The sequence below is a fragment of the Nyctereutes procyonoides genome, unplaced genomic scaffold (assembly GCF_905146905.1).
Source record: "Nyctereutes procyonoides isolate TBG_1078 unplaced genomic scaffold, NYPRO_anot_genome, whole genome shotgun sequence".
Classification (NCBI taxonomy): Eukaryota; Metazoa; Chordata; class Mammalia; order Carnivora; family Canidae; genus Nyctereutes; species Nyctereutes procyonoides.
In genome coordinates this window covers 33101231-33114108 of record NW_026575146.1, presented here as the reverse complement: position 1 = coordinate 33114108, position 12878 = coordinate 33101231, and the positions used below count along the sequence as shown (strand labels likewise).

Below are 12878 nucleotides of genomic sequence, written 5' to 3'. Positions count from 1 at the left end.
ATCTTCCCTTTTTCTTCGTACCTCTCTATTTTCACTACGACTAGCTTTTCACCTGTTTCCAGTCTGGATTTCTTTTAGTCCACCCTCTACCTTATTGGCATGTGTATTTCTTTCTTTTTTTTAATTTATTTCTTTTTATTTTTTATTTTATTATTTTTTTGGCATGTGTGTTTCTAATAGATCACTTTGAATATACTATATCCCTAATTCAGACATCCATTTCCATCACATTTCCTAAAATGTCATGCAGAAAACTCCCAAAATAATCTGTGTATCTCCATGAATAAAGGAGCCCATAGTCAAATAGAATATTGAAATGTGCACACTAAATATGGTTTCTCTTGGAAAGTCACACTACACAGTATTTTAAAAAAAGGCTATATGAAGTCTTTCTATTGATTGTATAACAAAACTCTATAACATGAGCTGATACTTGAACATAGAAAGTTTTTTTTTAATATTTATTAATGTGTAATTATTGGCAGGCTGTCCTCCTGATTTTGGTCCCGTGGTATTCAAGGTCCTCTCATGCCTAGCCCTGAAATCTTACCTTCCTTTTTGAACCTTTGTAGCCATACCCACATTTGGTTCCCCAAACACACAGCTCTGTTCTATTCCATTGTGTTGTTCCTTTTGCCGGGAATACTGCTAATCTCGCCGATGGCCTTTGTGAAAATTTAGCTATTTTTAAAAGTTTAGATCATTTGGTATTTTCACTAGTTAGCCCACTGCTTGGTACATTGTCAGTGCGTAATGTATTTTAAATAATGAAAACAGAGAAAATCAACAAGAGAAAATTTAGAGATAGGCGATTAGCTGTATTTGCCTCTTCATTCTGCTTAGTTGGTGCCTGTTCGGGAACTCTAACACACAGTAGCAGTTGCTGAAATGATTTTTCAGCTGCTTGACCTCAGCAATTTTTATTTGTTTGTTTACCTAGACAAAACTTAAGAAATTACAGTAAAGGCTAAATTTTTAATTCTTGAAAGTAAAAATCAAATTTAATTTTCATAAAATTAAATAAGTGTGCGATAGCTGTTCTCTGTGACCTGCAAAAACTCCTTAAAAATGACTGTTGTAAATGTTTTCTATTTCTTCCTGACAGGTAATATTTGAAGCTGAAGTCTCAGGAGGGAGGAGTGGTTATATTGCCATTGATGACATCCAAGTGCTGAGTTATCCTTGTGGTAGGTTGTCATTAAGAATTGTATTTTTCTGTGTCCTTTCAACACTTGTACATTGGCAAGGACTGTTGACTGTTTATCACTTGGTTGTGGCTGTCTCTTTTGTTGTTACTCCTAGCCTTCCGTTCAGTTTTAAAAGAACACTGAAATCCTTCTAGAAGTTTTGAGTCAAATATTTCTCAGGATTGTACCTAGTGGTACACCAGTAAGGAGTTCTTTTAATTCTTTAACTACGGAGGACAAAATGTGAATATAATGAAATTCTGGATAGGACATGCTCCGTCTTTTGGTTTTATTAAATAGTCTAGCAAAGCAAAAAAGAATAACAAATCAGAGCTCCACTGAAAGGAAACCTATAGAAACCTCACTAACTTATGTGATCTGCTTAGTTGAAAGTTGGCGTGAAGGAAAGAGAATGAATTAGTTCACCGTATTCCAAACTTCAGACTAAATTTTTTTTAATAACATCTGGTTAATCCATGTGAAACAACAAAATAATAGAAATCAGACAAAACAAGGACTCCGTTTATTAACACATAATTTTATTATGTCTTTAGATGCACATTGGTTGGTCTTCAGATGGTGTAACTAATTTTGTGTGTACATCGCATTTCCTGAAAGACATTCATTACATGCACTCAGTAGAGCCAGAGGCAAAACAGCTGGCATGAATTCAGACTTTACCTAGATCTCCCAACAGCGGCATTTTACAGGGCCCATGAACTCTAGATGGTCTGTTCAGTAATCCTCCTGGTGGAAATTTTCTCACCCGTTGTAAGCACCGTGCGCGTGGAGGGGAGCACTGTGCGGGGGGGCAAGGCCACGCTCCTGGTGAGTGCTGGTGTTAAACCCGGCGGTGCATCAGCGTCACCTACCAGGGGTGGCAGATCACAGATTGTGTGGCCCCTCCTCAGTTCTTATTCCGTAGGCCTGGGGTGGGGCCTGTAAATGTGCATTTCTCATAATAAGTTCCCAGGTGATGCCCCTGCTGCTGGCCGGGAGCTCACAGAGGGAGGACCACTGTGCTAGTTCATGTTCTAGCTCAAGCATCTCTCTTTTTAAAGCTGATGCTAAGATGAGGTGCGAAGAAAGAGGTCACAGGTAGTGGTCAGACCATTTATCCCAGGCAGTCCATTCTAAGAAAAAGGGGAACAAAACCATCTCCCTCAAAGTTCACGTTGGTTTGCTAATAAGTTCTTTCAGTCCACCAGTACATGAGCATGATGTTTCCATCTACTGTTCATTTACACTTAGTGGAAGAGAAATGTGAAAGAAAGGCTCTCAGGAGTAAAGAAAATAAAAATACGAATTAAGCCCAAGAGCGGTTTCACTGTGATCCGGCCCTCTATGCGCTTGCTTTTACTTACCAAGGCTTAACTTTTCCTGCATGTATTTACTTTTAGTTGAAAACATGAATAAAACAGTGTATGTTCTCATTCATTTGGGGAATATGAATAATAGTGAAAGGGAATATCAGGGAAGGGAGAAGTGTGTGGGAAATATCAGAAAGGGAGACAGAACATAAAGACTTCTAACTCTGAGAAACGAACTACGGGTGGTGGAAGGGGAGGAGGGCGGGGGGTGGGGGTGATGGGTGACGGGCACTGAGGGGGACACTTGATGGGATGAGCACTGGGTGTTATTCTGTATGTTGGTAAATTGAACAATTAATTTATAAAATTAATTAATTTATTAAAAAATTAATAAATTTTAATTTATTAAAAATTAATTTATTAAGAAAAAGAAAACATGAATAAGCTCCAGTTTTACAAGGTGATCATAGAGAACACTGATATGACAGTTACGTAAGTCGTGTAGGTTTTGACCGCAGTCATCACTTTTCGTCGGGTCCAATATTGCTTTTGGGTAACTTTTCTTCCAACGATGAAGGAGTCCGAGGTGGATTTTGCAGCGATTAAACTGATACTCTCCTTGAGAGAAACAAATACATTCCCTTGTTCTTTGAAGCACTAAAGAATTATACCTATTGAAATGTTTTTTTTTTTTGTAAAGAAAGACCAAAAATAAATAAATAAAAAAGAAAAAAAGTAGAAAAGAAAGACCTGTTTACATCGTAAATTAATAGTTCAACGGCTATGTCTATGTTAGTAGGTTAGATACCACTATATGTTTTTGTCACATTTCTCTGTCGTGCTCTGATTTCTGCTTATTTGGTCTCTCTTTTATTATTATTATTATTATTATTATTATTATTATTATTATTTGGTCTCTTTTGCTTTCTTTGACTTGTAACTGTTTTGTTATCACCCATATGCAACATGCTGTGGCCAAACTTCAGCAGTAATTGTTGAGTGCCCTCTCTGTATACAAGAATGTTCTAGCAATTATGGGGCAATGAGTACTAGTGCTATTGAGGGGAAAAAAAAAAGAACTGTGAGAGGGAGTGGGGTTTTCAGCACAAAGAAAACTCCCATTTTCTTCCACATGGCACGTTTTCTTCATGTGAAAAGATTAATTTTTTTTTCTGCCTTCACAGATAAATCTCCTCATTTTCTCCGTCTGGGGGACGTGGAGGTCAACGCAGGACAGAATGCTACGTTCCAGTGTATCGCCACGGGGAGAGATGCTGTGCACAACAAATTGTGGCTGCAGGTAAGGCCAAGTGGGCCGCTGGGCGAACAGATACACCTGATTTTTAAAAAATCACAAGGTACCGCTTCTGCTGTTATTCTAGTATGTGTGTGTGTGAGGGAGCGAGAGACCAGTTCTCTTGTGTAGGTTTGTCTTCATTGACTGCAGCTTCGTTTCAGGTATTTCCATTTTGGGAATATGAATAAACACATGACAGTATATAGTTAATAAATACTCAGGTCAGTTTCTAGTGAGCGCTGATGTTTCTCTAAGGTTATGCAAAACTAAGAATTTTTTTCGAGATCCATTCAAAGTAGGAAAAAATGGCAAATTTCCTCGTTAAATATTTTGAAAACCCAAACTTACAAGAGCACGGTACTTAAGTAGGAACTGTCATACCCTGGCCAATTTTTTTAAACACATTTTAACAAAGTTTTGGAAGTACTTCTGGAAATGTGAATGGGAGGAGAGCCAATTAAATTTCTTTTCAGAGTGTTTGTGCATAAGGGTTAATGACAGTTCTGAGGTCAAGACATTTGCTTTGCATATATTAAATCCTCAGTAAATACGTATTTAATGAATGACATTGGCAAAATATTGAGGAAATGCAAACAGTACATACCAAGACCTTTGAGAATGCCAGAGAATTAAACAAGAAACTAAAGAAGGTACCGTGTCTTTAGAAAATATCTCCCAATCCTGGGACAGTGGGGGGGGAGGGGCTTAGAGCAGCTCTAAAGTCAGGAGGGCGGGCCCAAGGAAGGTGATGGCTGTTGAGCAAAATATTTGAAGCTAGAACCTAAGTAATAATGCTCTCTGACCACTTGTATTATTATTTTGTGTTCTATTTGCATCAGAATGAAGGAAGGGATTTAATTAGTTAGAATTTTAAATTCCTGAAAATGTCAATGGAGACCAAAAGAGAAAAATCACAGCAAGATTAGCATAGTTTTTGAACATAGACCTCAGCATTTATTTTACCATATTTTAATTTTTTAAATTTTTTAAAAGATTTGTTTATTTATTTATTCATGATAGACATAGAGAGAGAGGCAGAGACACAGGCAGAGGGAGAAGCAGGCTCCATGCCAGGAGCCCGATGCGGGACTTGATCTGGGGCCTCCAGGATCGCGCCCTGGGCCAAAGGCAGGCGCTAAACCACTGAGCCACCCAGGGATCCCCTATTTTTACCATATTTTTAAAGAGGTAAAATTAGTGTTGGGGACAATCATTAGGTTGTGGGAGGTTGGGGTCATGATTAGAATAAGTGATTTTTGAAATCATGCCTAGTATAATGCCTAATATTGTCCTAGATGTTATCAATTTCTTATTTCATTAAATTCTCACATCCACATGGATGTTACAACACATGTACTCATAGAAACTTAATTATCACTGCTTCTATAATTTATTTGATTTGTAAGTATTGGGATATCATTCTGAATATGTGAAAAGGAAATGAAGCCCCTACTTTTTTTTTCTGTGATTATGCGAATTTCCCCTATAGATATTAAAATATAAGATAATTCTTTCTAGAGAGGGTGCTGTATAATAAGCAGCCTGTTTTATCAGTAAACATCAAGTTGGAATCAGTCTTTTTCCTCTCAGTCTAAATAAACAATTGATTTTTAGACTTTTTTTAATTAAAATTGTTTTTCCCATTTAGGTGAGAACATTAGTTGGCATTTGACTTTAGTTGTGATCTGTACAGTCTTGTCTTGGAGAACCAGAGACTCTGCAGTCTGCCTCTGGTTCTATGCCCCAGGATTTAATGTGACATTGAAATAAAAGGGTTTTGTGGACTCAGACACCAGCTGCCTTGTGGCAACAAAGACTTTCTGGCCCTGCTGGTCTGAGTGGGTTGCAGTCAAAATACTGCTCGTTTATTGTTTGTTTCCTATTTTGTAGATTGGCCCATTTCATTATAGTTTTAAAAAATAATTCCTTCTGCCATTTGCCATTTTTTAAAGAAAGATGAGAGATAAAAATATTCTGTTAAACATCTATTCTGCTTTCCTTTTTGTCCTCTTTTCTCTACACATCCCAGGGTGGATCTGTGTATTTCTCTTCTGTTTTGACAGTGAGGCTACCCAATTCCTTAGCAGTTTACCTATTTACCATATTCTTTGAAAAAGCTTTTCTACTTTTTCAGTAATACCACCTAAGTTACCTTAAGTTATTCTTTTAAATCATCCTTCTTCGTGCTTAAGAAATATTGAAAACTATCCATTATTTAGTTGAGGGATGTTTTCGAATGAATAAGACTGGTTATTTTATATAAATATATATTGAATCAGACTGTGCCCAGTGATTTTTAAAAAATCCATCTTTAAAAGTAGTAGAAGTATAATAGAGCAGAACGAATCTTGATTCCATAGGAATCTACAAACCAACCCATAAATATGGATGTCACGTCCTGTTTACTTGGTGCAGAATGACTTCGAAAAATCAGGAGGCCCAACTGTTAATTCTTTTTTTTTAATTTATTTTTTTCCAACTGTTAATTCTAACCATAATTTGAACCCTATAACCCTTCCAACCTAGTTAAGTGTGTGGGCTTAGAGAATTCATGAACTATTGACTATATTCTATAGAGAAGTTCTTTATCTAGAAAAGGAGATGGGGCTAGAAGCTAAGATCCCTTCCAGCTGTAGATGCTAAGCTAGGTCTTTGCATTATTTTTGATGGCTGAGACATGGCTTTCATTACCTTTTTTGTTTGACAGAAGAATGTGAATATTACTGGTCTTGTATGGGTAAAAATGGTCCCTTAAATTAACTATCATTATGAGAACAACTGCTTAAACTATCTGCTCACAGTACTGAGAATGTATTGGAAGCAACTCAAAATGATAGGTCACTGCATCCTGTCCCAGAAGTAGTGGGATAATGGAGTAGCTGTTATCCTTGCCATGGTAGGTGTCATTAAGAAATGGTAATTGAGGAGATCCCTGGGTGGCTCAGTGGTTTAGCACCTGCCTTTGGCCCAGGGCGTGATCCTGGGGTCCTGGGATCGAGTCCCACGTCGGGCTCCCTGCATGGAGCCTGCTTCTCCCTCTGCCTGTGTCTCTGCCTCTCTCTCTCTTTCTGTGTGTCTCTCATGAATAAATAAATAAAATCTTAAAAAAAAAAGAAATGGTGATTAACTTTTTATGTTTTCTAAATTACTAACATTATACAGTATTAAGTGTCAATTGATAAATGTTTAAATACGGGGTACAAAACCAAAAAAAATAGAACAGCCAACTTTATGTTTTAAAGGAAAAAAATGATATAGTTCAACCGCTTTAACCTTAATACCTGATAGCATCTGACATTTAAAATTATGTATGGAGGGATATCTGGGTGGCTCAGTTGGTTAGGTGTCCGACTCGGTATTGCCTCAGGGTACCTACCATCTCAGGGCCCTGAGGTAGAGCCTGTGTCTGGCTCCGCGCTGAGCAGGGAGCCTGCTTGAGGATTCTCTCCCTCTGCTCCTCCCCTGATCTCTCTCTCTCTCTAAAACAAACAAATTAATTAATTTAATTAATTAGTGTATAGGAATACATTTAAAAACTAAATTTTTCCACTTGTTTATTGTGTCTAGCTTACAATTGATAATGCCCATCTTTTTTATTGTTTAAAATGACATACGAATTCTTAGGTAAATTAAACAACAGAGCTCACAAAAGCTAACGTTTGAGTTACCTGAGCTAATCTAGAATAATTCATAAGGTACACATCATAGGGGGGGTCTGGATGTATCTTTAAGGAGAGTTCTTTCCTGTAGATCTCAGATTATGTGATTACTGAGTCTCAGAATTAGGTCATTGGCTCTAGACATTTAGAAAACAATGACAAAATACATTCCCCAAATTAACCTCCTGGTACATGCTCAGGGAACTACTGATGCATAGAACAACATGGGTGACAGTCTTTAGAAGTCTATTTAGTGGCAGCAGGCTAGCTATATGGGAAAATTATGAGGTTTGCTGGACCATAGCTTAAAATGGTGTGTTACGAGGTTCATGCATGTTGGAAGAGGCACTTAGAATAAAGACTTTAGTTGCTTGTAGAGAATTTCCAAATTTCTTTTCGATCATAAAACCCAATGAAGTAGCGTGTTTTCCAGATATAAGCACAACATTTGTTTTCAGGTTGCGATTTGCAGTTTTTTTTTTTTTCCCACATGAACAGATGTTTTTCAGTGCTTCCAAAAAGTTTTAGAACTATACTATTTAGTGTTTCCGAGAAACCCTCAGTGGTAGGGAATTTGTGGATCATAACTTAAAGCTTATGGTAAAACACAGCGTATAGGATATAAGATCATGAGTGAAATTTTAATGTACAATTTATATTGAAAGAAAAATGATAAAAACAACTGGTTATATTTTTGAGAAGGGTCAGGTAATTTTCCCACAGGAGAAGAAAAATTAGGTTATACATTTTTGTAGGTTAAAAGTGTTAGTCATGACCTTTTCTCGCAGTGCTTGCTGACAGGAAGACTAAAGGGATGGTGGCAAAAAGAGTGAGTATCTAAGGAAATAACTAACGTGACACGACAGTTCCACTCCTAAATGTTTACACAAGAGAGATGAAGGCACATGTGCACAAAGTACTTGTGTAAGGAATGTTTATAACAGCTTCATTCATAATAACCAATGCCTGTAAAGAACCCCGGGGTCCATCTGCAGGAGGATGGGTACCCAGGGCACGGTTCATTCAAGCGGTGGAGTGGAACTGAGCAGGAGCAAAGAGTGGGCTACTGATCCACCCACCGATACGGAGAAATACTGTTTTCAGAAGGGGGACAGATAGAGAAGAGCGTGCATCCTGCGAGGTTAGCTTTGCAGTAAGAACCAGAAGGAGCAAGGCTAACTCCTGGCGATAGACACCAGAACAGTATGTGCCTGTGGGTGATGAGGCCAGGCCGGCAGCGGGCAGAGGTCATCTTTCTGCGGGACTGTCCGTGTCATATGCGTCTATCGGGGTGTTGGGTGTGTGGGCGCCTAGACACCTACTAGAAGTTAAGCTGCATCCAGTTCACCGTATACTCAGTTTCCCTCGATAACGAATGAGGAAAAGCGAGCGTGTGGGACCGGCGGTGCCGCTGAGCCTTAGACGGCGGTAGCCTGGAGGCATCGCCTTGCATTTTGTCCATCGTGCCCATTTGAGGTTATTTGATGGGGCTCGGGGTGATTTTGAGTCACTGGTCTGTGCTGGAAGATGCAGGGAAGCAGGCTCTGAGTGTTGCGTTACCGGATCAGGGGTAAGTCCTGCGGTTCCGTAAAGGAACTGAGCGGGGTGCGCTGTACCTGAGGGCTGCACCCCCGGCGAAGGCCCCGCGGAAGCGAGCACCTGCAGGGAAGGCAGAGGGAGCCCCCCCCAGGTGGGGGTGCAGCTGTCCGGCGTAGGCTGTGGCCTCGGGTCCAGGGTAGGGCCTGACCTGCTAACCACCCCATCCGTCTTCGCTGGCGTGGCCTGCACGGGTCATCGGAAGGCCAGAGAATGCAACAGTGGGGTCACTGCAAGGGGGGAGTCGTGTGGGTAGATCGGTGACACCGTTGGTCTCGGTGAACTGAAATGAGGCTGTGGGATGAGTAGCTGGCAGCCCCGTGCGGTCGTCCTCCAGCCCCGGCAGCCAGGCCAGGCTGGGCAGGTACAGCCCGTGCCCCTCGGTGGCGGACATGGGGGGGTAGGGGGGTGGCCCCGCTGACCTGTGTGCTGGTGGCCTTCTCAGCCACGGGCAGCGTCGCTCCACATGGAGCAATGGATCATTCAAGCGATGGATTGAGAGTCATAACTGGAGAGTAAAATTAGTAAACTGCGATGCAGATTGCTCTCAAAAAACAACCCGAGAGAAGCTGACCTGTCAGGGTACCAGCTGTTGTCAGCTGAGGGCCAGTGAAGATGGGTGGGCCAAAGCTTCTGGGCTTCTCGTGTTGTGTGTAGCCAGGGAATGTCACGGCCTTGTTCCTGTCCCACACGCGGATATCATCGTGTGAGCGGTGGAGACCAGAAGCATGGGTTTTTTTTTTAAAAGATGAGTTAATTTGAAAGTATAAAAATTTTAGCGCTGAAACATGTCCCTACACAATTTCAAATGCCACCCGGTCCTTGCTCATGGAGCTCCCTCACGCATCCATGCCTGCGGTATTTTTCCAGGCCTAGTTATACTGTCACATGAAGTGCCTTGATGCTCACAGCATATTTCATTTCCACGAGACACTCTACTATTCCTGACATGATGCCCATTTGAGAAAGAAAAAAAAAATCTGGTCACTTTGCATTTATGATAATGAAGGAAAATTCTTGGAAATTGATCAAGGCCTAAAATGATGCAGTTTAGGTGGGTAATTTATTGGAAACTAATATGAGAGGAATAGCTCCAAACCTAATTGGCTAAACACATAATATGTGATTTGCTTACATTGGGTACCATGAAAAGAAAAGAAAAAAAAAAGGAAAAGAAAAGAAAAAAAAAGAAAAGAAAAGAAGAGAAGAGAAAAGGAATGAAGATATTGAAAATTGTCCTTCTGTCTGGACTTCGTGAAAGTCCTGACATTTTCTAGCTCATTGGCCTTAAGAGCAGCTGACACGTATCCAAAATAGTACAATAATAACAAAAGGCGGCGTGTAATTACTTGGCCAGTGAATAAAGTTGAAGATGTGATGTCAGAATGGCTCAAGTGACACCGTGTGAATCTACCTTGAGATTCGTGGGAGGCTTGATGAGCTTCTTACAATCTTAGACGGTTGGGAATATTCAAGAGGGATTTAATTTGTTCTGTATAGGTTCTAAAGTACAATACTAACTAGTGGTTGGAAGCTATATGGTGAGAGATAGAAGCTGATTATTAAGGGAGAACGTTGTAATTGTAGGGCTGTTCAGACCTAGTATGAGCTATTCCAGGAGGTGGTAAAACTACAATTAGTGGAAGTATCCAAGCATAATATGGATAAGCACTCGCTGGAGCTCTGGGGGATGTTTAGCATGAGGCTGAATGCTTTTTAAGATCCTTTTGGCCCTGAGAAGTGCCCCTGTAACTGAGTAAGAAAAGACCATATAGAATCTAAGCACTATACTGTTTCCGAGTCAAGAGAGCGCTGCATAGACTGGGATGTTTGGTGAAATCCTTAAGGAAGATTTGATTCGTCTTCGAAGGCCGTAGAGGACTTGAATAGCAAAGACCGGGTGAGCGTGGTTATCACTGCAGGTCAGTGCACGTGTGGGGGGTAAGGGCGGAACATCAGGAGGAGGATCCTGCTGAAGTGGAAGGTTTGCAATGTGACGTCGGGGTAAATGGGGTTTGGGGCAGGGTTGAGAGTAGGCCATGATGAAGACGCAAGATGGAAAGGACCTACTGGTAGCTGTGGAGATACCCAGTGGGGAGGGCCTGGGACTGGACAGTGCTGGAGGAATTGAAAAATACATGAGTCGGGGATCCCTAGATGGCTCAGCGGTTTAGTGCCTGCCTTTGGACCAGGGCGTGACCCCGGGGTCCTGGGATTGAGTCCTGCATCGGGCTCCCTGCATGGAGCCCGCTTCTCCCTCTGCCTGGGTCTCTGCCTCTCTCTCTCTCTGTGTGTGTGTGTGTGTGTGTGTGTGTGTCTCATGAATAAATAAATAAAATCTTAAAAAAAAATACATGAGTAGTGAAGGACAGGGGCAGAGGAAAGAAGAAAGTAGCTTTTGGTGGCACCAGTTGACGGAATTGGGGAGGATGTGAGTGAAGTGATCAAGACCGCTTTCTAAATTTGCTCAAAAGGTTATTTTTTTATTTTTTTATTTTATTTTATTATTTTTTAAGGTCATTTTTTTAGAGCCAGTCCGTGAGTTTGTTTTCTCATTGTCTGTCTTGAGACTGACTGGTTTGTGAGACTCACCTGTTTCCATTTTTCTTTCTTACTTTCATAATTTCATATAAGTCATCCTATGTAGGAATCAATGGTAGGAGATATTGGCTCTTTTGAGCTCTTTTGAGCTTTAGCAAAAGTTTGCGAGGACAGTTCGACACTTGTGGCCAAATTCAACCTCTGGGTGGTCCTGGTATCTGTGCGAAGACCATTGGTGCCTCAGCCTCGGGTCTCCCTCCAGCCTGTGCTCAGGGAGTTCTGTCCAAGCGGGGTGTTAAGCACGCTGCGCTTCCCTGATCTCTTGTGAGCGGATGCACACTAGCCTGCTGTTGAATTCTGTCTCCGTTTATTCTTAGTTTAAGCAGTGGTGATCTCTTTTTTCCCTGTCTGTATGCTGATGTACAGTTACTTCTGTTCTCCTCGAGAGCCCTTGGGCCGTTCGGTGGCTAAGCCACTCGTCAGTCCTCGTCAGGCTGCTGCTTTTCCTCAGGACGTTGGTTTATTTGAGTTCAGGGCATCATATCCTCCCTTCGTGGCTTCATTCCAAGAACCATGGCTTGGGGTCTCGAAGCAAAATCATTAACCGCGTATCATGGATTGTGATGTTTGCCTGTTACCTGTGGCATTTGGGGAGGGTATGTGTGTAAATGGTGAGCATCAGAACATTTAATCATAGTTAATTTTTAGGATTGTTAAATACCCCCGGGGTCGTTTTGGATGGCTTTCTGTGGCTCTCCACCACAAGGCGTTCGATGCCTTGAAGATAGCGTGAATTCTTTTCCTTCTTCAATAATTTATAAACTCTTGAGTTTGTTGTCTGCAGATTACATAATTGATTATAAATGAATAATGTGTGGGAAATACTTTAGCTTTGTCATCCATCCCTGGAGCGGGACTGTAAAAGCCCGGCAGTCATAGAAGCTCAAGGATTTCTTCCTATTGACATCTATAAATAACAATCTACCGCTTTTTTCTGTGCAAGAATAACTCACTCTTCTGCTGTGCCCCCAGCTGCCCTCCGGTGCCCTCTGAGGATGTCACATGGAGCACTTCGCAGCTTCCCACCGGCTTCCTGCTACCCGTGCTGACAGCGCGGGGCTCTGCTAGCAGGCGGGGTTTCTTCTTTAGGAAAAGCAATCTGCCAGAAAGATCTAATATTCATAAAGCCCATTTTATCATAAAACAAAACATAGAAAACCACCCCCAAATAGGAACTGCAGCTGAATGAATTTTTATAATGGAGTTTACCCCACCCAGGACAGGCAGG

General features: G+C 41.1%; 1 protein-coding gene across 2 annotated transcripts in view; it reads left to right on the top strand.

Annotated features, from left to right (window-relative positions):
- PTPRK (protein tyrosine phosphatase receptor type K) overlaps nt 1-12878 on the top strand; it is a 523937-nt gene that overhangs the window by 272840 nt on the left and 238219 nt on the right. For both annotated transcript variants that reach the window (XM_055309658.1, XM_055309656.1), the window contains exons 4-5: nt 1106-1187; nt 3682-3797. In XM_055309658.1, coding sequence (XP_055165633.1) covers nt 1106-1187; nt 3682-3797 — 198 coding nt within the window. The remainder of the gene's footprint in view (nt 1-1105; nt 1188-3681; nt 3798-12878) is intronic.